The 25,522-nt window shown below is 35.7% G+C and overlaps 1 protein-coding gene across 2 annotated transcripts in view; it reads left to right on the top strand.

Annotated features, from left to right (window-relative positions):
* Positions 1-25,522, top strand: part of LOC150100223 (transmembrane protein 245) — a 282,836-nt gene that overhangs the window by 195,888 nt on the left and 61,426 nt on the right. For both annotated transcript variants that reach the window (XR_016549228.1, XM_090402358.1), the window contains exon 12: positions 1,202-1,390. Coding sequence is in view for 1 of the 2 variants with exons in the window: in XM_090402358.1 (XP_090258484.1) it covers positions 1,202-1,390 (189 nt within the window). In the remaining variant the exon portion in view is untranslated. The remainder of the gene's footprint in view (positions 1-1,201; positions 1,391-25,522) is intronic.

The raw sequence follows: 25,522 nt of genomic DNA, 5'->3' as shown, positions 1-25,522 counted from the left end.
TAAACTATCTTCACAACTAGTGGGAGTAAAAAAAAAAAGTGTAAAACCTCAATTTAATAATAAGGTGTTACACCTTTCCACTACTTGTATATTGGACATATATGACTTCTGCATATCTTCAATCTTGGTATCTCTTCTGGATCTGGCTCCCACTAGTGAGAGTTCAATGAAGGTCCAAACTGGTATGGATAATGGCCCTTCCCATAATGTACAGCATTATACACACCCAAAAGGATGTGTTCTTTGCATTATGGGATACTAAGCAATTAATGTGAAGTTATTAGCTTCTATAAGTAGCCTAGTTGATGCACAATCTGTTTGCTTACACTTGGATAAAGGATTGAACAAGAATATAATTTCTTGGCTTTCAGTTTCATTTATAATCAAGTGAAGAAACGTTCTATAAATATTTCTATTTTGTTACAAGAAAATTGTAAGGGAGTGAATAAAAGAGATCATTTAACAACATTCCAGAATGACATCATGTAACATTTGTTTACTGCTTGTCTCTCAGTCACAGCTGAATAATCAGAAGAATATACTATTAGAGTTAAAAAGAAATGATTAGCCTTTGAAAATTCAGTAGAGTGTTACATAAATCCTTCCTTTAAAAAAAAATAATAATAAATAAATATCTGTGGACAATTAATTAGGATTACTTCCTAAAACTTTATAGTAGGTATGCAGTTAGACTAGTTCAGGTTGGGCAGAGTTTAATATGTTTCAAGGAACTACAGATGATCAAATTTAAATCTATTTGAGTGAAGAATCTTGATACAATTCCTGTGAACTTTGGTATTTAAGGACAGTCTAATAAGATTCCAAGAATTTCACATGACGTTCTTGGATTCTGATTTTAGCAGAATGACTCATCTGATAAATTCTATGTTTTTGTTACATGCTAACCATTATTTATAGTCAACCCTCAGTATAGCAAACGTGTAGAGACTGTATGAATAGATGCCAAGAAATATGTTATATCCAATATGTTATAGTAGATAGTTTGTTGTAGTGATATTTTATCATAGCATAACATATCATTAGTAGAGCTTGAGTAGACACTTTTCAGTATTTTATTATTGTGAATGAGTTTGTTATAGCAACATTTGTTATAGTGAGAGTCGGCTGTATTTCGTAATGTTTATGACACATGTTCCCTTAAAATCAAAACTTCATTTATCTTTTTTACATTTACTTTCAGTGGAGGACATCCATATCTCACTGGCTTAGCCATTGCTGGTGGAGTTTTCTGTTTAGGTTTTGAAGGCGCCCTCTTTGGTCCAATGCTCCTTTGCTTTCTGTTTGTGGCTGTAAATATGTATGGTACTTTCATGCAGGAATCATCGCTGGATGAAAATGATATGAAGACTTCAAGATATACGTTGAAAAGGTAATATTGCAGTTATTAAATATAAGGCATGATGATTTATAATGCATTTCACCAAGGTATTTTTATAATTTAAAGTCATTTATTTACTCTGGAACTATTAATTTCTTATACAGTTCAAGTAAAAACATGGAAATTTGTCACATTTTCAAATTTAACAGTGGATCACCAGGCATTTTGATCTAATTATTATATAGGAATAAAGATATAATAAATAATAACTTGCAGTAGATTGTGATCTTTCTAAATAGTATGTGTAGATGAATTTTGAATTTATTCAAGCAGTAGGGATAGGGAAGAAAGGTATTACTGTATTTACTCGAATATAACTCGCACTTTTTTTCCCCAAAACAAAAGTTAAAAAATTGTGGTGAGATATATGCGGGGATTTTGGGAAAATAAAGTTTTTTGGGATAAAACTAAATTGACTTTTATAATTAAATTCTCAGTATTCATTATAATTTATAATTGCTCACATTATTTATAAAATGAATGTATTTGAATTTTAATTATCAACATTATTTAAGCGATCAGCCGCTCACATTCATCGCACGATATATTTGAATCTTAAACAACGATGCTTCTGTAATTAAATTAAAACAAATAGTTTCATTGTTGCTTGTCCTTTTATAATTTTGGAATCATATGATCTTTGAGTTTAAAACCAGCACTGTAACTTGAATGTTTTTCCATATTTCAAATAAAAATTACCAGTAATTTACAAGACTTGAGATATGTTATGAACAATCCTTTATGAATGACTAATGAGAAGTGAAAGCAGACCACGAAATGGACAGCAATGGCAAGCCAGTAGAGATAACACAGCTATGAAGATGTGCATATGATTGATATGATATTAACAAAGGATTGATTGTGCAACTCAACGACGAAAGCCAGCTGACAATTGCTGAGCTGAAATGCTGATTATTTTTAACTGAATTTCAAAATATTTGAAACTGTCATAAGAACATTCACTATCTATTTCTTAAAGGTTTTAAACTTTTTTCGTGAGCGAGATATATGTGAAATGTTTTAATTTCTTTTCTCATAAAGTAAAATGAGGGGTGCAAGATATATGTAAGGGTGAGTTATATTTGAGTAAATACAGTAGTTATATATTTAACATTCAACATTAGAACAAACTTCTTAAATGGGAAGCAGTTTCAGAATGATATCGACCAATTTCTAAATGGACTTGCATCTTATTTGTGTCTGTGTGATCATTAGAAAAGACAGTTGACAAAGGAAACAGTAGGTCTTCTTGGAAATTTACCCAGCATAGTAGAGAATGAGTTGTAGACCTAGTAACTCTTGGGGAAAGTTAGAGAAAGGAGGACAGAGCTAACAATAATTGTATCTGTTTAAATTTTACTCATGACATGGATGGGCATTAACTAATAAATACCACATGTCATTAAAAACTTATACATGGGGAATACATACACAAAAAGAAATTCTTATCATTGAAAATAACCCTATCATTATTGATAGTGATATTTTCATGGTCGGTCCAGCAAACAAGGTTGTAAATTTAAGCCTTGCAACTTATTTGTGTCCATATGATCATTAGTCATCATGAGATATTGTTGACGAAGAAAGAAGAAAAATTAGTATTACACTAAAAATAAAATTTGTATGAAAGTTTTGAAAACGATCAAAGTTCATATGTCAACTATATTAAACATACAAATATTATTAGGGAAAAGTAAAAAAATTTAAAAATAAGAACCAAACCAGAGTGCAAACAGAGAAATATAGCCACCCAGTTGCAAAAGACTGAAGTCAGATCATAACCAGGAAGCTTTAATAAGTTAAAATGCCTCTGTACCAAATCAGTCAAATACCTCAGAGATATCGAGCAACCGCTGGAGTTAACCAAACTTTTCCATTCAGTTGTCCACAGATAAATGACATAAGATTTGGGGTGCTTAAGGGTCAAAGCTGTATAACTGAGAGGAGACCTCCACATAGCCTTTAAAGGAATGCAGAGAACTGACCAGGGCTTCTGACCTAATGTTCAATCCTCACCTTCTCGTGGTGCATCCTGTTGGGTATCTGCCTGGATACTGAATGAACGAGGATGGGCTGGCAATTTGGGATTTAGCCAACCAAATTGTATTCTTATTGGTTAAACCAAAATAAAAAATGATGGTACAACATGACAAAATTTCATGCCGGCTGGGACGTCGCCCGGTTAAACAAGGCCCCCGTTGTTTTCACCAGGGAACCAGGGCGAACAACGAAAAGTCAGCTACTGGAACAAATCTGAAAACACACCCCAACTCAACATCACCAGAGTTGAAGATTGGTACTATCAACATAAGAAGCCTGAATAGCAAAGAAATAGAGCTAGCTGAGGAATTAGATAAGTACCAGATCGACATAATAGGGGTTACTGAAACAAAAAAGACAAAAACTGGTGAGATCTTTCTGAGCAATAAATACAAAATGTTATATTCAGGCAATGACAATCAAGGAAAAGAAGGAGTAGCCATGGTATTCAACACAAAATACAAGGCTAATCTTCTTGAATAGCAGGCAGGCTCAAGTAGAGTAATGTGTGCAAATATGAGAATGGGGAACTGAACAATGAGACTTATTTGTGCCTATGGTCCCACAGAAGGTTCTACTAAGCTAGAAGTGGAGGAATTTTTTGAGGCTTTAGAAAAAGCAACTGATACAATGAAAAAGGGAAAGTTGGTCTTTGTTGGGGATCTAAATAGCAGAGTAGGAAATGATTGTGAGACATACAAAAATATTTTGGGAAAATTTGGAGAAAAGAGCAAAGCTAATAATAATGGCAAATATATGTTGGATTTCTGTTCAGGATATGGACTGGTTATTACTAACACCATGTTCCAACATAAAAATGTGCACAAATTCACACGGTGAGAAGAGGCAAGGAATAAGAAAAGTTTCATTGACTATGTTATTGTTGATAGTTATGTTTTCTCCCTTGTGCAGGACACCAGAGTGTACAGAGGATTTGAAATTGGAAGTGATCACTATTTAGTCTTGAGCAAGATAAAATTGAATTTCATATTGAAAAGAATAACATGTAAGAAAGTGTTAAAGCGAATAAAAGTTGAGCAGCTCTCAGATGTGAACTGTAGACTAAAATACACAAAGATTATTGAAGAAAAAATGAAAGAGTTTGAGAACAGAAATCAAATCTTGGAGATTCAGTGGCAGGCCTTGAAGAAAGCCCTGATTCAGCTAGAGAGGCATGTGGTGAAGTTGTCAGCAGGGATAGAAAAATTAAAACTCCATGGTGGACACAGGAAGTTAAAGAGGCAGTGAAGGAAAAGAAGACAGCATATCAAAAGTTCCTGGCAAATAAGTCAGCTTGTGCTCTTAGAGAATACAGAGACAAATGCAAGAATGCTAAACGCTGTGTAAAACTAGCTAAACAAAAGTCATGGGAGGACTTTGGCAAGAATATAGAAAATAAATATCAAGAAGGTGGCAAAATATTCCGGAGGTTGTTGAAGAAGCCTAGGAATGGAGGAAAGAGTGCTGTAAAAGGAGTTAGATGATAAATGTGACATGAAAACGGGAGAAAAAGATATCCTTGAAGTATGGAGTAATTACTTTGAAAAACGTCTAAATGAAACAAGCAGTGATGACAGCACAGTGGTAAAAAATACTGACCAGGCATGCAGTCAGGAATACATATCCATATTTGAAGTAGAAAAAGCCATCAAAGGTTTGAAATGTGGAAAGGCAGCAGGAGTAGATGATATTCTACCAGAAATGCTGAAGTATGGTGGTATAAGAGTCTTACAGTGGCTGCACTGCATAGTTCAGAAAGCCTGGACAGAGGGACGAATTCCCGATAATTGGAGTAGAGCTCTCATAGTACCCATATATAAAAAGGGAAATAAAACTGAATGCGAGAATTATAGAGTATTTCCCTACTGAGTGTTCCTGGCAAGATCTATGCAAGTATACCTGAGAAATGGTCAAGAAGAATTGTGGAAGAAAAGGTTGGTGAAGAACATGCTGGATTCAGGCCAAATAGAGGTTGTCAGGATCAGATCTTCACTTTATGACAAAATAGTCAAGAAAGCATGGGAATATAACAAAGATCTGTATTTAAGTTTTGTTGATCTGGAAAAGGCATACGACAAGGTGCCAAGAGAGAAGCTATTCAATACACTGCAGAATATTTAGTCTTTATTTGAGTTGTAAGTCAGCAGTTAGAATTGAAGGACGTACAGGAAGATGGTTTAATGCTAAATCTGGTGTGAGACAAGGATGTACACTATCAGCAAAGCTGGTATGGTGGGAAGTCAATTGAATAAATTCATATGGAATAAGAGAGAAATTAGTCAGAACACTAAATTAGCTGTATACAAGACAGTGTTCAAACCAGTTTTAACTTATGGATCTGAGAGCTCGGTCACAAGTAAAACACTTGACCAAAGACTAGAGACTGCAGATATGAGAGTCCTGAGAAAGATTATAGGCATGAACAGATGGCATCAATGGCAATATCATATTAAAAACGAGGATATTAGGAAAGAACTTGACATTGTCGGCATCCAGGAATGCACTAGCAGAGCTAATCTCAGGTGGTATGGTCACTTAAACAGAATGGGCAAAGAAAATTAGCAAAACAAGTGTTCTCGGCCAGGTTGGCAGTAAAATGACCCAGAGGAAGACCAAGATATAGGTGGATTGATACGGTACAAAGTGCCTTAGACGATAGAAATATAAGATCTGATAATGTTGGAGTCTTGACAAGTAACAGACTGATTGGGAGGAAAATTGTAGATAGGAAGTTAGTAATGATGTAATTTTTTTCATGTAGTACTATCATATCCTGTACACCCCTTGAGGGTATTAGGAAAGAACTTGACATTGTCGGTATCCAGGAATGCATTAGCAGAGCTAATCTCAGGTGGTATGGTCACTTAAACAGAATGGGCAAAGAAAATTAGCAAAACAAATGTTCTCGGCCAGGTTGGCAGTAAAATGACCCAGAGGAAGACCAATATATAGTTGGATTGATACGGTACAAAGTGCCTTAGACGATAGAAATATAAGATCTGATAATGTTGGAGTCTTGACAAGTAACAGACTGATTGGGAGGAAAATTGTAGATAAGAAGTTAGTAATGATGTAATTTTTTTCATGTAGTACTATCATATCCTGTACACCCCTTGAGGATACATGGCAGGAATTTGATGATGATGCGAAAAGATTTTCTGTTAGTGGACATATGTGACATTGATGGAAGCCACATTTGTGAATGGTTTAGCTGAAAAGTTCCCAGTTAGTCTACAAGTTAATTGTAATGGGTTTCTCCATTACTTTTGGACAGCATTGAACAAATGATTAAATGATAATTTGATGGTAAAGATTTCTTGCTTTTATAATAGGTTGGATGTGGGTTGCTAATTCCCAAGTTATATAAGTGGCAGTGTAATAAGAGTGTATGAATAAGTATCACAAAATAGGAGTCAACTCTGAAGCATAAGGAACAAAGAACACATACACAAAATATATATATATACACACACAGACGCCATCTGTCCAAAAAGAAACTGAACTTTTCTAAAATAGAAGAAACTAATGGTGCCACCTGTTGTATCTTTTTGTTGTTGAAAGCAGCAACCTTCATTAGTGTTGTGTTAACTGTTTATGACATTTGTTTCATTAGAAGCTGAGTTATAATGGCAAGAGTGACAGTGTGTTTTGACAAACAGTCGGAAAATGAGTTGCGATTGACTTTTGTGTTAAACTTGGTAAAGGTTTTACCGAAATGCATCAAATGCTTCAAAAAGCATATGGTGATGAATGCTTATCCCGTACTCAAGTTTATGAGTGGTTTAAGCGATTTAAAAGTGGTTGTGGGATGCTTGAGGACGACAAAAAGCTGGGCTGTCCAAAAACTGGACTGAGCGAAGTTAACATCCAAAAAGTGTGTGATTTCATCAAAGAAAACCCAAAATTGTCCAGGAGATTGATTAAAGATGAATTGAGGATTCCAAAATCAATTGTGCACAACATTTTCACCAAGAGTTTGGGCCTTCATAAATTGAATTTGCAATTTGTTCCCCACAAGTTGACCGACGACCAAAAAAAAGTATCGAATTGAACGCTGCAAGGACCGCATTAAACCTCTTGTAAGGACTTAAACTTTCTTGAAACGATCGATACTGGTGACGAAATGTGGTGTTTTGAGTATGAGCCCAAAACAAAGCGCTGAGTGGAGACCACCAGAAGAGGGGCATCCGAAAAAAAGTCGCTTGGAGAAGTCAAAAGTAATGACAATGCTGATTTGTTTCTATGATTCCAAGGGCATTATCCACCAAGAATTCATTCCACCTGGCAAATGGTCAATGGTGAGTTTTATCTCGAAGTTTTGAAGTGATTGATAGCGAGAATTCATCGTGTAAGGCATGAATATTGTGATGCAGACAGCTGGTCACTTTTGCACGATAATGCACCATCTCATCGTTTGAATATTGTGAGACAGTTTTTGAGCAAAAAACCAAGTTTGTGTGTTGGATCAATTGTCGTATTCACCTGATTTAGCACCCTGTGACTTCTTTTTCTTCCCCTGCCTTCATTTGCCGATGAAAGGAAAGCGATACGACACTATTGAAAATGTACAAGAGGCAGTAACCACGACCCTCAACAGTATCCAAAAAACCCATATAAAAATCTCATTTACAAATTAATTGACCATGCAAAACGCTGTATCGAAGCTGAGGGAGTGTATATTGATTGAAATAAATGATTTGAATAATTATAATTGGCCTGTGTTTTATTTTCTATCAAAAGTTCGGTTTCTTTTTGGACAGAAGATGTATATATTTAATACATTCTTCTTCTTTATCTGCAGCTGTTCTGACAGAAACTGTCAGGTCAGGCATATCAAACTCTCATTTTCTTTCTATCCTCCCATATTCTTTCTTCATGAGCACTGATCCAGTTCAGGTTTCTTTTTTCTAGATCTTCTGTTATCTGGTCTCTTCACTTTTTCAGTGTTCTTCTTCTTGGTCTCCTCTCCTCAAATTTCATTTCATCTACTTAAATATAATTTCCAGAAATTATATTTCTTGGTATTATTCTTTCTAAATTCAGTCTCATTATATGTCCAGACTGCTTCAAGTGAGAGTTCACATGGCATTTCTTCAACACTTTCTGATCCCAAACCATTCCTAATGTCTACATTTTTTTAAAATTTTATCTTTCCTTGTTTTTGCCAGCATTGTGCTTAAAAATTTCATTTTCGTTGCCTATGTCTCTTTTTGTTAGTCTCCATCAGTCAAAATTGGCAAAAGTAACTTCATCTGCAAATTAATATATTTTTGTCAGACTAGAAAAACAACAAATATTTATCTGGGTTGATCATAGAAAACACTTTATATCTACATTACTGGGATTATAAACCATGTTATTGACTGAAATCATTGGATTCAAGGAGTGGGGGGGGGAATCATATGTTAGACAAGTGTAGATTAAATCTGAGAGTGCTTTTGGCATCTGCCATAATGTGGTAACATTCTCCTTATCTTAACTATTTAAGGAAATTATAATGTATACTCAATATTAATTATAATAACTTTAATTAAAGCTATTATAATTAATAATGAGTACACATAATTTCCTGAAAAATAATAGTTATGAATTGTCAATATATAAGCCTTTCTACCAGAATTCTCCTAATCTAAATAATACGGTTGCCTCATCAGCCATATTATTAGGAGAATGTTAAACTAAATCAACAGAGATCAAGAATTCTTCACCACATCCATAGAGGGTATCCCATTTATTCAGGGTTTTACCATTTTTGAACTCATAATCCTTGTGACCATAAGATATCAATTATTAATTTACTAGTTAAATAAAAGTTAATTATTATCCCAAGATGTTGGTTTCTTCCTTGAAACTATAATATGACAAACCAATCTATTATGCAGTGGGGGAAAATAATCGTGAATTACATATATCAGTTGCATTGTGCTACAGTGTTAGTAAATTATATTTTTATTTTCATCTTTTTTACAAGCATGTGAAATATCTTCAAAACTATACTTTTCATCCATCTCTAGTGTGCTATAATTTATAGCATACTCTATTTAGGCATGTGTAATGCCATGCATTATGGGAGGGTTCACTATTCAGACAGGGTTCAACATTTACTGAGTGTAAATATACAAAGGATTCCCAAAAACTAGCAGTGATCTCAAAAGATCACTCTTAGTTTTTGTTTTAACCCTCAAGAATATGGATTCCAAAAACTGTGTGTGTAAACTATGAGTGATTATTATTATTCAGGTCTCCATGGAGTCAAAAGACTCATCGTGGGAGGTCCTTCCTAGGAAACACGAAGTCTATCATACCACCCCTTAAACTCATTGACTATTCTCGCTCGCACCACTCTATCAGGCAATGCATTCCATGGTTCAACCATCCTCCATGCAAAGAAACCACTCCTCATCCTCTTGCTCACAGTTTCCTTCTGTAACTTCCAGGGATGGCCCCTTTGTAAAAAGTAATCTTCATAACTCTAAAAAAAACTATATCATCTTCACAACCACAAGCAAGCCTACCACCAGGCTTATCCTCAGCAAATAGAAGCCCACTAGGTTAAAGCTGGGCTCAAGCCATTAGATTGTAGAAGCAAGCATCCTCTGGTTAACCTTTATTGAGATAAAATCAGTAGGAACTAGACACATGAATGATGAAGTGGCAAAAGTCATATTTGTATATAAGTAGAAATATGGTATATCATCATATTATTACAATACACTGTTTGTTCATACTCGGTTAAAATAATGATGAAAACAAAAAAAATAATTTTTTGTTAAGGATAATTACTTTCCCTCCTGTGGAAGAAGAACTTGCTTCTACTATCTCTAATCCAGAATGTTCTAATGATGTGGTTATGTTAAGTTTTGGTACAGCCTGTCAGTGACACGTTTACATCCCTTCTCTCTCTCTCTCTTAATCTGTTATGTTAATAGCCAGTTGCAGTGAATAAGTTAACTTTTTTTTTTTTGTTAGGATAGTACACATTTATACACATTTATAGTGCATAAATTCAAAATAACTTCAAAACCGACATGTAAATTGCAACGAATGAGGTTCAAGCTAAAAAAAACTATTGTAAACAAATAAATATGTACAATTAATACATTTCTGTATATTAAATTATTATTTTTATCCTTCTAAAGAAATCCTCAACAGCACATTAAGAAAAATTATGGAGACAACTTCCGTGTTAGAGCAGAACTTTAGTTTAATATAAACCAAAATGAATACTCGATGTTTCGATCTTCATATCAAGGTCATCATCTGGAGCATACACATATATACAAAGAAACAAGCTGCACTACAATCTACATGGTTTGCTAAAGTTACTGACCAACTGTTACAACAATTATTGGCCTGACCTCTGGTGGGGCGAAAAAAAAAACCTTTAGTACATCAATGCTAGAGCCCTATTATTATCTATTAGGTTACAAAATTAAATTGGATTGGAGAGCAACATGTGTGTGTGTGTATATATATATATATATATATATATATATATATATATATATATATATATATATATATATATATATATATATAACTATGTAAGTATACATGTAAATTCCAACCAAACTGGTATGGAATAGGTTCCAGTAAAAGCTGAAAATTGCTTAAAGTCAGGTATGCTGGAAACTGAGTAGGCTGAATATGTGCTATTCAAATTCTTGGAATTTTTATGCCACCATTGTTGAGATTAGGATGGTTAATCAGAATTTCACAGGCTTCTTTAAATTTTCGTTCATAACAGGTTTTTGTATGATGTAAAGAGCAGGCACTTTTCCAATCAATTTTGTGTAGGGTGTTGAGAACATGATCTGAGAGGCCTGCTTCACCAAAATTGTTATATTTAATGTCTTTTAACAATTTTGGTGAAGCAGGCCTCTCAGATCATGCTCTAAACACCCTCAGGGCCGACTCTACTGATGGTGCAACGCGTGCATTTGCATGGGACGGCAATTTTTTTTTGGGGGGGGGGGACAGCCAAATTGAAAATGAATAAATTGAAGATGTGGAATAAATAATAATATTAATAATACTGTGTAAGATCACAGTTTTTATAATAAGTTGACTAGTGACTTATTATGTCCACGATTCTGTTTCTATTTCCGACAATCCGTCAACCAATGATACTCGCGTAATGCTCTTTGGTAATCGAAGCTATGTGAGTCATTCTTCGCTTACTCTCTTTCCCTCTCGCCTCTCCTCTTTATTCCTTGCATATGCAACAATGGAGGCTGCAATAAAACTGCATTTAAAAGTTCATTATGCGACATTATATTTCCATCTTGTGCTTGTTAACTTACTATGAATTGAATTTCCCACTGTTAGCTGGTATTAAATTCTGAATGAGAAGAATTATAATATAATAGTATCTCATTCAGGGTTTAACATAATCTGCCATTCCCAAAGCCAATTTTTGTTCATCAGAATAAATGTTAAAATATTACCTACTGTTGTGTGCCACTATTTTATATAATATATTGTAATATATTTGTAAAAACTTGTAGTTGTTAGTTGTATTAATCATGCTAATTCTTAGTATTGTGTATGCATACCATGTGAACTAAACACAGGAACTTGGAACTTAATCCGATTATGTGAATTACTGGCTAAGGCAAGACACGTGTACTAGAAAACGAGTCATATATGAAGTAATTGAAATTTCCACTAGAAACCTTCTCTTTGATTAACGGCCGTCGATATTGCAATCTACAGAACGTTTCAGTGTTTTTGAGTGTGTATTAAGTAAAGTTGATTTGGCTCAGTGTTAGTGACTGTAACAGTGATAAGTTTTTTTTTTGAATTTTACGTAAATTAGTAGTTAGTACAGTGTTTCAGTCTCCATTAATTACTAAATAATACCATACTAATAATAATATTTTATTGTAGGGTTTAAAACAGTTTTAATATTCAAATAGATTACAATGTCCGATAAAAGAAAAAACCTATCTGGTGCAGAATATCGCAAACGGAAACTGGAAAAAGAACGTGATATTCAAAAACATAGCAGGACCTTACTTAAATATCTAAAAACTGAATCAGCTGATGTAGGGCAGGAGGGAATAAGTAAATGTACTGAAACCAATGATTCTGAGCTCATGGCAAGTACTTCTAACTCGGATCCCAGTAACATAGACATTGCAAGGAATCTCGAAAATGAGACTGATACGACAATTTCCAAATCTAGAGATTTATTAAGTGATGAACTTGATAGGTATACTATTCCTGCTAGATGAATCTTTTTTTAAGCGATGCCGAAAGACTGGAAATCGTAAAAAAAGGACCCACTAGAGAAACCAAACAGTGATTTCATTTTTCTGCCAGCTCTAATGGTAGGAAATTTTCATTAAATTTTTACATCAGGGAACTATGCAATGCAGAACATATTAATCGATCATGGTTAGTGTATTCAAAAGAAAAAGATTCTGTATTTTGTTTCTGCTGTAAGTTATTTTTTTGTAATATGTGCAGAAAGTGTAAAGAGAATGAGGATTTCAAGCGTGTTTCATGTGGCGAGAGTGATATCATTAACGATAGTCAGAATGTAGAAAATGGCGGTGTGCTAGAGAATTGCGTGGTAGTGCCAGATAGGTGTGAGAGCGTCGTTGAAAGTGTAAATGAAGGTAGAAATACAGAACGAATGGATGATTTGATTGATAATGAAAATGGTGAGATAAATGCAAGTAGTGAAATTGCCCATTTGAATGGTGCGATACACAGAGCTAAAAGGCAACTGGAGCGTATGGAAAAATGTGTGCTGAACATACCGACAAATAACCGGCGAAAGTCTGTGACGGCAAATAATAGAATGTTCGTAAACGTCAATAAAATGAAGGAGCGAGTGCTGTATGGGGATTCGCTATGAAGAGGTGTAATAGTCGAGAGTTTAACGAAGTCGTACCAGCCAGGTGCGAACATAAAGGACGTCAGCGAATCTATTCGACTGCAAAAACAGAGGGTGAAAGAAATGATAATCGTGGCAGGAACAAATGATTTGAAAGAGGACAAAATGGAAATGATAGAGGATGTGAGGGAATTATTTGAGGTAGCAAAAGAGAAGAGTGAAAGAGTTAGGATGGTGAGTATTTTACCGCAGTATGACAGTGAAGTGTTTAGAAGGAGGGCCATAATTGCTAATGACTTTATGCATGGAGAGTGGTGTGGAATTTGTGGATATGTGGAATGAGTTCGATGGGCAAAAGGACTTATATAAGATGGATGGGTTACATTTGAATGGAGTTGGTGTATGGAGACTTGAAAAAGTGTTGATGAATGATGTGGAAGTGGATGTATACAGACTCAGAGAAACTAGATTTATTAAGAGGGGGGGGGGAGTAGATATGCAGACTTTAGGGAGGCAGTTGAGTGTATGAATGAGTATATTATGCCCGAGCGAGTACGAAGGACAACAAATCAGAATGGGATAGTTAGTATAAGGCATCAAAGTAGGGATAGGACAAATGGGCTTCTGCAATTCATGTACACTAATGCCAGGAGTATTAGGAACAAGAAGGAAGAGTTTTTGGCCATGGTTGGCACTTCCAGGCCACAGGTTGCTGGTATTAGTGAAACATGGCTGACAGAAGATGATATAGCTAGTGGGATTGAATGTGAAGGGTGTAGCGTGTTCAGGAGTGACAGGGTGAATAAAAATGGGGGGGGGAGGAGTGTTATTGATGATAGCTGATGAGCTGCAGCCAAGGAGTATAGAAGTTGAACTGCAGGATAGAGAAAAGAGCACATTTGAGGCTGTTTGGTGTGAGATAGAATCTAGCAGAACAAAATATACAATTGGGTGCTGCTATAGACCAGGTGATGGAATAGATGGTGGGGATAGGCAAATAGAAGAAATGAGTGGAAGGAGGGTAATTATTATGGGTGATTTCAATTATGGTAACATTGACTGGAAAGAGGAGAGGGCACACATGGGAGGAAGGAATTGGATTTTATGCAGTTATTAAGGGACAACTATCTACGGCAACATGTAGTGGAAAATACCAGGGGGCAGAGAGTGCTGGACCTTGTAATTGCAACTGAGAATGTGGCTGTAACAAACATGACCATGTTGCCACCAATTGGTGAGAGTGACTATAAGGTCATGACTTGGGAGGTGGCTAAAGTAGTGGAATTTACAATTAAGACAGGGTACATGTGGAATTACCGGGCGGGTAAGTATGACAACCTTAGGTGTACGCTTGGCTCAGTGCCATGGCATGTAAAACTGCAAGGGCTGGATGTTGATAGTGCATGGGAGGTGGTTAAGAACTGTTTGCAGAAGGCAATGGTTGACTGTATACCAAGAGTCCAAATAATAAATCAAGTAGGGGTTAAATGGATGAATAACACTATTAAGCTTGAGCTGCAAAAAAAGAAACAATTGTGGAGGGAATTTAAGGAGAAAGGTGACCATCAGGCGCAGGAACAGTATAAAGCTCAGTCCAGGATGGTAACAAGGGTGGTAAGAAAAGCAAAAGCAGATTACGAAAGAAAATTGGCCATGCAGGCTAAAGAGAATCCCAAACAATTTTTTCAATATGTTGCAAGTAAAAGGAAAAATGCTCATGGTAGAATGATCTTAAAAAATGCTGATGGTTGGGAGGTAACCGGATCAGTCGATATTGTGGAATTACTGAGCGAGCACTTTGCAAGAGTATATCATCCAGGTGGTGACTTTGCAGGAATGGAAGAACCAACAGCTTATACTGGAATTGTGATGAATGAAGTAGAGGTAACTAGTCTATTACATAACCTCAATGTCAATACATCTGTGGGATTGGATGGTATACCAGCTCGTGTCGTACATGAAGTGGCTAAAGAATTGTCAGTGCCCTTGACCATTTTGTTTAATTTGAGCCTCGGGTCTGGGTCAGTCCCAAGGGAGTGGAAAGAGGGGAAAATAGTTCCGCTGCACAAAGGTGGTTCCAATGCTGCTGTTGAAAATTACCGGCCAATCAGCATAACAGGAATCATTATCAAGGTCTTAGAGAAAATAGTCAAGAGGAAAATACAAGATTGGATAGAAGAAAATGGGATACTGTATCGGGGACAGCATGGTTTTGTGAAGGGTAGGTCATGCCTCAGTAACTTGCTCACGTATTATAACACAGTGACGCTGAACTGGATAAGGGTAATGGGTTTACAGTGATTCTACTGGACCTTGCTATGGCCTTTGACAGGATACCACATGGAATTCTAATCAGTAAATTGTAGCATATGGGGATGGATAGGAGGGTGGTTGACGGAGAAATATCAGAGGGTGGTTTACTCAGGAGTAGAGTCCACAAGACGGCCTGTGACTAGTGGTGTGCCACAAGGATCTGTTCTTGGACCACTGCTGTTTAATTTGTTCATTAATGATATAGGAAAAGATCTGTGAGGAACAGTTCATTTGTTTGCGGATGATGCGAAGTTGGGTAGGGCAATAGTGAATGCAGATGACGTCAAAATTTTGCAGGATGATTTGGATAGATTGGAGGTCTGGGCTAAGGAGAATGGATGTCAATTTAATGTGGCAAAATGTAAGGTTTTGCATTTTGGGGTGAAAAGATTGGCGGCAGTTTACTGCATTGGTGGAACTGTGCTCCAGGAAATTGATGAGGCACGAGATTTAGGAGTGTTGGTGGATAAGGAATTGAAATTTAGGGAACCCATTGCAAAAGTGGCCCAATCAGCTCATCAAATCACTTAGTTGCTGAAGAATACGTTGACAAGCAGGTTATTGTTCCTCTGTATCGAGCCTTGATAAGACCACATCTCGACTACTGTGCCCAGATTTGGTCACCTAGGTTTCTTCTTGATGCGGAGGAGGTATAGAGGATCCAGAGGCGAGTGACCAAGATGATAGCAGGTCTGTGGAATGAACCTTATGAGAACAGGTTGAGGATTTGTGGGTTGCAAAAATTTGTTAATAGGTAAAGGAGGGGAGATATGATTGAGACATTTAAATTACTGAAGGGTTTCTATAAAATTAATTCAGAAGATATTTTTGAGAACAGGGCTGGTTGTGGGAGGACCAGGGGACATCCATGGAAACTGGGCAAAAGTGTGGTTAGTAAAGGTGTTAGAGCTGGGTTCTTTACTTTTAGAGTAGTGAATGAGTGGAATGCGCTCCCTGAGTCTGTGATGGATGCTGTGACAGTGAATGAGTTTAAGGCAAGGTATGATAGATACTGTATGAATGTTGAATAGTTGTGATGAATATGATTTGGGGCCTCCCTTGATGAGTCTAATGACTCCCTGGAGTTGCCCGTAATAATAGTAATAATAATAATAATATAATGTCATTCACTACTGATGAGTATAATGATTGGGGTCATTTATATGTGTATCTTAATGAACAAGAGAAATCTAAAAACCATTTGGAGTCCCATAAAAAGTGGATTGAATTATCATCCAGGCTTAAATTAGAACAGACAATTGATTCAATGCAACAAAAGTTATTCAATTCAGAAATTCGGCACTGGAGGAGCATAATAGAATGCCTAATTGCTGTTGTCCAGTTCTTGGGCTTTATTTTTTAATACAGATCCAACTGATATCAACATTCATGAGCATTTTCTTGGTTTCATTCCTGTAGAAGCCACTACAGGCTCAGTGTTAACCGAATGTATCGTAAGAAAATTATCAGACATGAATATTCCAATCGCAAACATGCGTGGCCTGGGTTATGACAATGGATAGAACATGAAAGGAAAGCATTTAGGAGTTCAACAACGCATTAAGGACTTGAACACAAGAGCTTTTTATATCCCTTGCTGTTCTCATTCTCTCAACTTGGTGGTCAATGATGCTGCAATGTCATCCAGAGAAAGGATTTCATTTTTTGAAACAGTTCAGAAATTGTATGTGTTTTTCTCAGCGTCAATACTGCATTGAGGAATCCTTAAGACACATATTACAACCCTAACGGCCAAGCCATTAAGTACAACTCGCTGGGAATCTAGAATTGACGCTATTCGTCCTTTAAGATACTATACTGAGGAGTTTTATTATGCACTGATAGAAATTGATGATGATGAGTCAATAGACAAAATGGCGAGACACGAAGCTGAAACCCTTGCCCTAAAACTTAGAGACTTTAAATTTTTATGTTATAATGAAATCAATGTTGCAAGTAAACTGTTGCAAAGCATAAAGATGGAATTGTCTAATGCCATAACAACATTGGGTAATGTTCTCAAAAGTCTTAAGAATCTCAGAAATGATAAATCATTTCAAAATTTTCTTGTCTATGCTACAACATTAGCCTGAGAAAGTCGAAGCTGATGCTGATTTGAAACCAACATTCGAAAGTACCAGACTGTGTCAACAGAAAATGCAACATGATTATGAAGCAAGAGATGAACCTATTTTAGATCCCAAAACAAAATTCAAAGTTGAGTTTTTCTTTTTTATTATTGATGTTGCAACTAATTCTGTTGAAGAAAGGTTCGAGCAATTGGAACATCACAGTTCACATTTTTCATTTTTATATAACATCTCTGAATTAAAATCTGAGACAACAAATGAGCTCTTAGACAATTGTGAAAACTTAGAAGCTGCTTTAACACATGAAGAAAATAGAGACATCGATGCAATTGAGCTATGTGATGAACTGAAAGTAGTGTCCTAATTAGTATCAGAAAATACGCCGCCAATTGAAGTTCTTCATTTTATTGTTGAAAATAACTTTGCTCCGAATGTCACTGTCACCCTAAGAATATTACTGACATTGCCTGTGACAGCTGCAAGTGGTGAGCGTAGTTTCTCAAAACTGAATCTTATTAAAACTTACTTACACTCAACAATGGCCGAAACTAGATTGGAACAACTTGCCATGATTTCTATTGAACATGAAATCAGTCAGAAATTAGACTATGCAGACCTAATTTCTGATTTTGCAAATATGAAAGCAAGAAAAGTGTATTTTTAATCAGTAGATACTAAAAACAATATAAATTCTAATTAAAATTATGTGAAAATAGTTCTAAAACTATAATGTGTACATTCTATAGTTAAGTTAACAGTTCACCGTCATACAAGTGAAGATCATTCCATATATGTAAGTAATAAATTATAACTACATTTCATTTAATTGTCAATTGATGAAGTCAATGGTTTATTTTATGAATATGCAGTATTTTAATCACTTTATTGGTGCATTATTATTAATGGTATTATATTTAAAATTAATGATCATGAAACTAATGTTGAACATAATGGTTTTCAAAATTCCAAAAGTTAATTTGAGGTTGGTGCTGGGGAGGCAAGTAATGGATTGCACGGGGCGGCAAAAATTCTAGAGCCGACCCTGAACACCCTACACCAAATTGATTGGAAAAGTACCTGCTCTTTACATCATACGAAAACCAGTTATGAACGAAAATTTAAAGAAGCCTATGAAGTTCTGATTAACCACCCTAATCTCAACAATAACGGTGGCATAAAAATTCCAAAAATTTGGATGCACATATTCAGCCTACTTATTTTTCAGCATTCCCTGACTTTAGGACTTCCAGCAATTTTCACTTTTATTGGAAACTATTCCATACCAGTTGGTTGGAATTTACATGTATACTTACATAGTTTTATATATATATATATATATATATATATATATATATATATATATATAGAAAAAGCTTTAATGACTGTTACCGAGAGAGATAAAAAGATGACAAGATATATTTAAAAAGATACTACTAGTTTACTAGTTTCGTTGAATAGATCAACATCCTCAGGTATCACAATCAAAGAAGTATATAAAAAATTACAGAGACTTAAAATTGTAATAACAGAACAAGTATAAAAAGACCTTTTATACTTGTTGGTCTTTTTATACTTGTTCTGTTATTACAATTTTAAGTCTCTGTAATTTTTTATATACTTCTTTGATTGTGATACCTGAGGATGTTGATCTATTCAACGAAACTAGTAAACTAGTAGTATCTTTTTAAATATATCTTGTCATCTTTTTATCTCTCAGTAACAGTCATTAAAGCTTTTTTCTATAATATTCCAACCGAGTAAAAATGAATTCTCATAATATATATATATATATATATAAACATGTTGCTCTCCAATCCAATTTAATTTTGTAACCTAATAGATAATAATAGGGTTCTAGCTTTGATGTACTAAAGGTTTTTTTTTCCCCACCAGAGGTCAGGCTAATAATCGTTGTAACAGTTGGTCAGTAACTTTAGCAAACCATGTAGATTGTAGTGCAGCTTGTTTCTTTGTATATGTGCGTATGCTCCAGATGATGACCTTGATATGAAGGTCGAAACATTTTGGTTTATATTAAACTAAATGTTTACTCTAGCACAGTAGTTGTCTCCATAATTTTTCATAATGTATTCTGATCACCATGTAAGCATCAAGGAAAGGAAAAAAATCCTCAGCAGAGTTACAGTTAGTAAATTATAATTTCTATTATTCTATATATTTGACCTTTAAATTTTTATTGAATACAAAGATAACTATATTGCCATTCTAAGAATTTAAAAAATGAAAAAAATATTTCTCTCGCTCCGACATTAATATGTCTTGTTAAAAATACCAAGCTATTTTAAACCTGGTTTTACTCCATTTCCCAAGTAAGCAAACAGACAAACAAGGCAAGTTTGCGTCTGCACGTATTGGAAGTCTAGCTGACTCTCAAGGTAGTGCAAGACCAAGGTAACTCTTGGTAAAAGTAGAATAAGCTCTGATCACTAAACTTAATATTTACCCTTAATGCAAAGCACATCTCCTGGAGGAGATGTATGATGTTTTCTACCCAAACTGGTTTCGACCTTTATTGAGGTCTCATCAGTGGGAGCCAGGCTAGAAATACCAAGATTTAGTAATACAGAGCTTATAAGTAACTTGTGGTAACTTATAAGTTAACCTTGTAGTAACTTGTTCTGGTAAAATACTTATAAGCTCTGTATTACTAAATCTTGGTATTTCTAGCCTGGCTCCCACTGATGAGACCTCAATAAAGGTCGAAACCGGTCTGGGTAGTGGCCCCTTGCTTTTAATACAAAACATCATACATCTCCTCCAGGAGATGTGCTTTGCATTAAGGGTAAATATTAAGATTAGTGATCAGAGCTTATTCTACTTTTACCAAGAGTTGTCTTGGTCTTGCACTACTTTAAGGGTCAGCTAGACTTCCAATACGTGCAGGCGCAAACTTGACTTGTTTGTCTGTTTTGCTTACTTGGGAAAAGGAGTAAAACCAGGTTTAAAATAGCTTGGTATTTTTAACATTTATTATACCCAAGGTAAAATACTTTCTACATTAATATGTCTTTTCACAATTAAATTTGTTTCTGAGAAGAACATTATCAATCAATTTCTGAAAAAGAAAAAAAAAAAAGGAGAACATAACATTTAGCTGAAAGTTCTGTAGTTTCATTTCACAATGTGAGGAACTTATTTTTTTAACAGTTATAAGTCTTTCTTGCCTCTCAGATTTCTTGGATCACAATAAAAGAAATTTAAGATTTCACTTGACTGTCATCCTTTTAGCAAGCAAGTTAATGAAGAACATCTTTCTTTAATTTCCTTAAGTGAGTCATGAAAATAGTTGTTCTTTACAATAGAAGTACATTCAATTCATTAACTTCTAAAATGAGTTTCCAAAAAAAAGAGAATTTCACTGTAGATTTTGTCTCACTTTATAGAATTATACCCTTTTTGCTTCCAATTATATGAGCATATAGCACTCTCTCTCACTTCTATAAGAAGGCTTCAGTATTAATTCCACAGTTGGAGAATACATAAGGATCCAATATAAATTTTTCTGGTATCACAGAATGCAACTCAGTGGTTTATTTTTTTATTATTTTCAGCCTCTGTCTCTCTCTCTCTCTCTCAGCTCTTTCTTTCTAGCATTCCTATTTCTAGGTGACATCTGTTCCAAGACTCATAACTATTGCAACATGCCTGTCATTGATTTCAAAGAAAAACTGAAGTGAAAACAGCTACTGCTGCAAGTACAGGGATTATGTTACGTAATATGTGACGTAGAAATAACACACGCACCTACCTTTGTAACTGCCTAAGGATAATAAGTTAACTGTTCATTTTTGAAGATTTTTTCACAACTGAAAAAAAATGCTGAGCATTAACAAGGATTTTATATTGGTTATTGATTTGAAACTTATACCAACCAGTTTCACATGTGTGTGCAAGCACACACACAAGCAAAAATATAAAAATGGATAACAGAGTTGTCAAAAAACACTGAAAAAATTGTTATAAAAGAAAATAAATTCACCCTGAACAAGACTGCGAAGTTTTGTGGCATGCATTAAGTGTCATCAGGTAGACTGGAGATGATTTATGGCAAAATTAAAATCTGAAATGTTAAAAGATTTAATGAGAGAAAAGAAAGATTTTTCTGGCTCATCATACTTTGACTACTAACCATAGACTGGGATATTTCTGTCTTGTTTTCATATTTAGAAAAAAACTTTACTCCAGACTCCTAAAAGTACATCCAATACATTTATCCATTCACACAGATCTCTCAGCAGAAACCAAGAGCTTATATTAAATCACATCTGGGAATTTCTCATTAAATCTTTTAAAATCTCAGATTTTAAGTTTACCAATAATCATCTCCATTATTTTTCCTGATGACAGGTACTGCATGCCATGAGACTCTGCATTCTTGTTTAGGGTAAATTTGTTTATTTTCTTTTGTAATGATTTTATATCTTTTTTTTTTGTGCTAATTAAAAACCTGAAGATGTCACCAATTGTGTGTGTGTGTGTGTGTGTGTAAAACTAGTTGGTATAAATTTCAAATTAAGAACTAATAAAAAAATCCTTGAATGATTAGTTATCAAGGTAAATAAGGTAAACATTAACCTGGGTGGTTGCCAACCATATGAGGACTTTTGTGAGGAAAGAGTATGTGGAACTACAAGGCTGGTGATTATGAAGAGCTCAGGAGATAGCTGCAAGCTGTCTCCTGAGATCATGTCTACTAGAATGAGAAATTATGTGGAAAGGAGATCAAGGCTGCTTGGGTGATATTCAAGAATTGTGTAGTACAAGCAATGTCTAAATATATTCTGAAGGTCATAAGGATAAATAAAGTTAACTTATAAGATTATGCATGCAGTACAGAAGAAGAAGAAGAAGGCATTATGCAGGCAACATAAGATGAAATCTTATATTGCCTGCAAATTCCATGAAAAGTACGAAGAGCAAGCAAGGAGGATAACTCAGTTGTTAAGGGTAACAAAAGTGCAGTATTATTATTATTACATGGCACCTCCAGAGAGTCCAAAGACTCATCGAGGGAGGGCACCTACTCTTCAACTCTCTGTCTCCACCACTCAATTCACCAACTACAACGAACTGCAACTATAGCAACGCAATCTACCACCAACACTAGTATTTTCACAGACAATCACAAACATCCAGTTGAGTATGAGGTTGTTAGTTAATGAAGAGCCAAAAAAAAAACAAAAAAACTACGGAGTTCTTCCAATATGTAGCTGGCAGAAAAATAAAATGATTTTGGAAAGATGACATTGGTTGAAGCAAATGGTAAAAGAATAGCAGCTGTAGAGGATGTAGTTTCAAATTATAGACAAATCTGTGTGTCAGGTATAGTGGTTAAAGTGTTGGAGAGGCTGGTGTGAACAGGATCCAGAATTGAGTTGATAACAGTGGTATTATCTTCGATAGGCAGCACAGAAGGAAGGTCATGTTTTAGTAATCTATTTACTTATTACAATAAGGTGACAGCTGCATTGGATGAGGGAGATGGATACGCAGTAGTATACTTAGATTTTGCAAAGGCTTTTAATAAATTACCAACAGATAAGGTGATAGTCAAGCTAGATCGGTTGAGGTTGGATATTAGACTCGTCATTGGATTGGAGATCGGCTATCTGATAGTTGTCAGCAAGTTGTGTATGGAGGAGCAATATCCTGGATGGGGAAAGTCACTGGTGTTGACTTTCCTTTTCTAGGTGTGCCTCAGGGATCTGTTTTAGGGCCATTGCTGTTTAACCTGTATGTTAATGATTTTGTGGAAGATTTATTTGAATGGGGATATTCAGTTGTGTGCAGATGATGCAAAAGTTGGGATGGACTATGAAGGGTAGAGTAGAATTGCATAGGTTCTCGACCTGACTTATCATTTGCCCAAACTTTGAAGACAACTTGAAGAAAAAATGCCAAAAATGGAGAAAAGTTGGATCATAGACTACAAACAAGTCAAATTAGTGCAAAAATTAAATGACACCACTAGTAGCCACCAAGTAGACCAGTATGCCGCACTGCATAGGAAATGTGCAAGATCCTTGCAGTCAAATACATGCCTGACAGAACCTTGCATATCCACTTCACCAACATCCGTGGCCTTAACTCCGACTTTAACAGTGTCCACTACCATCTGCAGTCCACCAAACCCCCACTTCTCTTTTGAGCAGAAACTCGAATCTCACCCCCCCCCCCCAGCACTATCCATCTCAACCCTCTAAACTACATACTGTTTAGTTGCTTTCGACCCAGGACGGCATCTGTGCATATATCCACTCTGACATACCCTGCCAGAGAGCAATTTACCTAGAATCGTCCAACTTTAGTTGAAAATATCCCTTCCTCACTCAGCCAAATTCATCTGCTGTGTCTATCACTCTCCTAATGCTACCAACCACTCTGAGCTCTTTAATTTCCTCTCTTTAAAAATTGATTTTCTCCAGTCCCATTCTTCTAACAGCAAAATCATCCTGGGAGATTTCAATGTCCATAACACCAATTGGCTTCCTCTGCCTGTTGTACGAATCTTGCAGGCAGAGATGCTGAAACATTTGCCATCGCAAATGTTTCAGCATCTCTATTCCCTATCCTCTCACCATCCAATTAATACTTGGGTTCCGCAAGGTTCTGACCTCTCACCAACCCTCTTCCCTCTGTATATCAGTGACCTACTTCAGTTGACCTCCAACTCAATACACAGTTTTGCAGCACATCGCATTCCTCCCTTTCGTTTGACAAACCTTACTCTACACAACTCTCACTTCAACCTGCAGAACATCAACCACCACCGACTTCAATTCTGACCTCCAAGCCATCCTCCAATGGGGTTCAGATAACCTCATTAATTTTAATGCTAGCAAAACCCAGTTCTGTCTTATTTCTCACCGAAAAAATAAAAAGAACCATTTTCTCCCGGTATTATTTTAGACAACAGTCAAATTTCCAGACAAGATGAGATTTCTCTTCTTGGAGTTATCCTGATATCAAGCCTCTCCTGGTATAAACACATCATAACTGTTGCATCCTCAGCTTTTAAAAAAAAACTAGGATTTCTTTTTCACTCAAGACTTCACCTCTGAACAGCTGTTAACCTTATACAAATCATAAACCCACCCAGCTATTGAATACTGCTCTCACATTTGGGGTGGGTCCCCCTAAGAGCTCCCTCAAAATGCTTGACTAAATACAGAGGAGAGCAATTAGGTTGATTATTTTTTCCATAAGAAATGTTCATCTGAAATAGCATCAATAATTCCCCCACTCAGTACTAAGCCCATTGGAACACATACAGCTGCTTCCCAACATCCTTTCACAGTACAATTTGAAACCCACAGAACAAGTTTCTTTTCCTCCTCCTTCATTGAATGTACTGCTGTGCTGTCGAACAGTCTTCCTCCCCCCCCCTCCTCCCGATGTATTTCCAAAGTAATACAATATACAGATTTTTAAATCAAATGTAAACACGTTTCCCCTTTCCCAACCCACTACCCATATACTATAGGTTGATTGACCAACCTCTCGTGTATGGGCACAACATTTAAAAAAAATTGTTGTGGCCTTACAAGAAACTTGAATGAGCTGAGTGAAATGGTCACACACACACTGAGGAGTGGGGATACCAGTTAAATGTTGTGAAATGTAAAGTTTTAAAATATCCACATCAAGAGTAGAATTTACTTTTGGTGTGGATATATTGTTGGAGATGGAGGAAATGAGAGATTTAGAGGACACGTTGCCAAAAGGATAGCACAATGACTTCTGCAATAATGCAGAAGACACTGACTTATAGATGTCTGGTTCCATTGTATAAGGCCTTGATTGAGCCCACATATG

This window comes from Typopeltis vanoorti, chromosome 13 (genome assembly GCF_054136105.1).
Source record: "Typopeltis vanoorti isolate ZY-2024b chromosome 13, IOZ_Tvanoo_1.0, whole genome shotgun sequence".
NCBI classification, from domain to species: Eukaryota; Metazoa; Arthropoda; class Arachnida; order Uropygi; family Thelyphonidae; genus Typopeltis; species Typopeltis vanoorti.
Note: the sequence above shows the minus strand (reverse complement) of the source record. Positions and strands in the feature narration are given on the sequence as shown.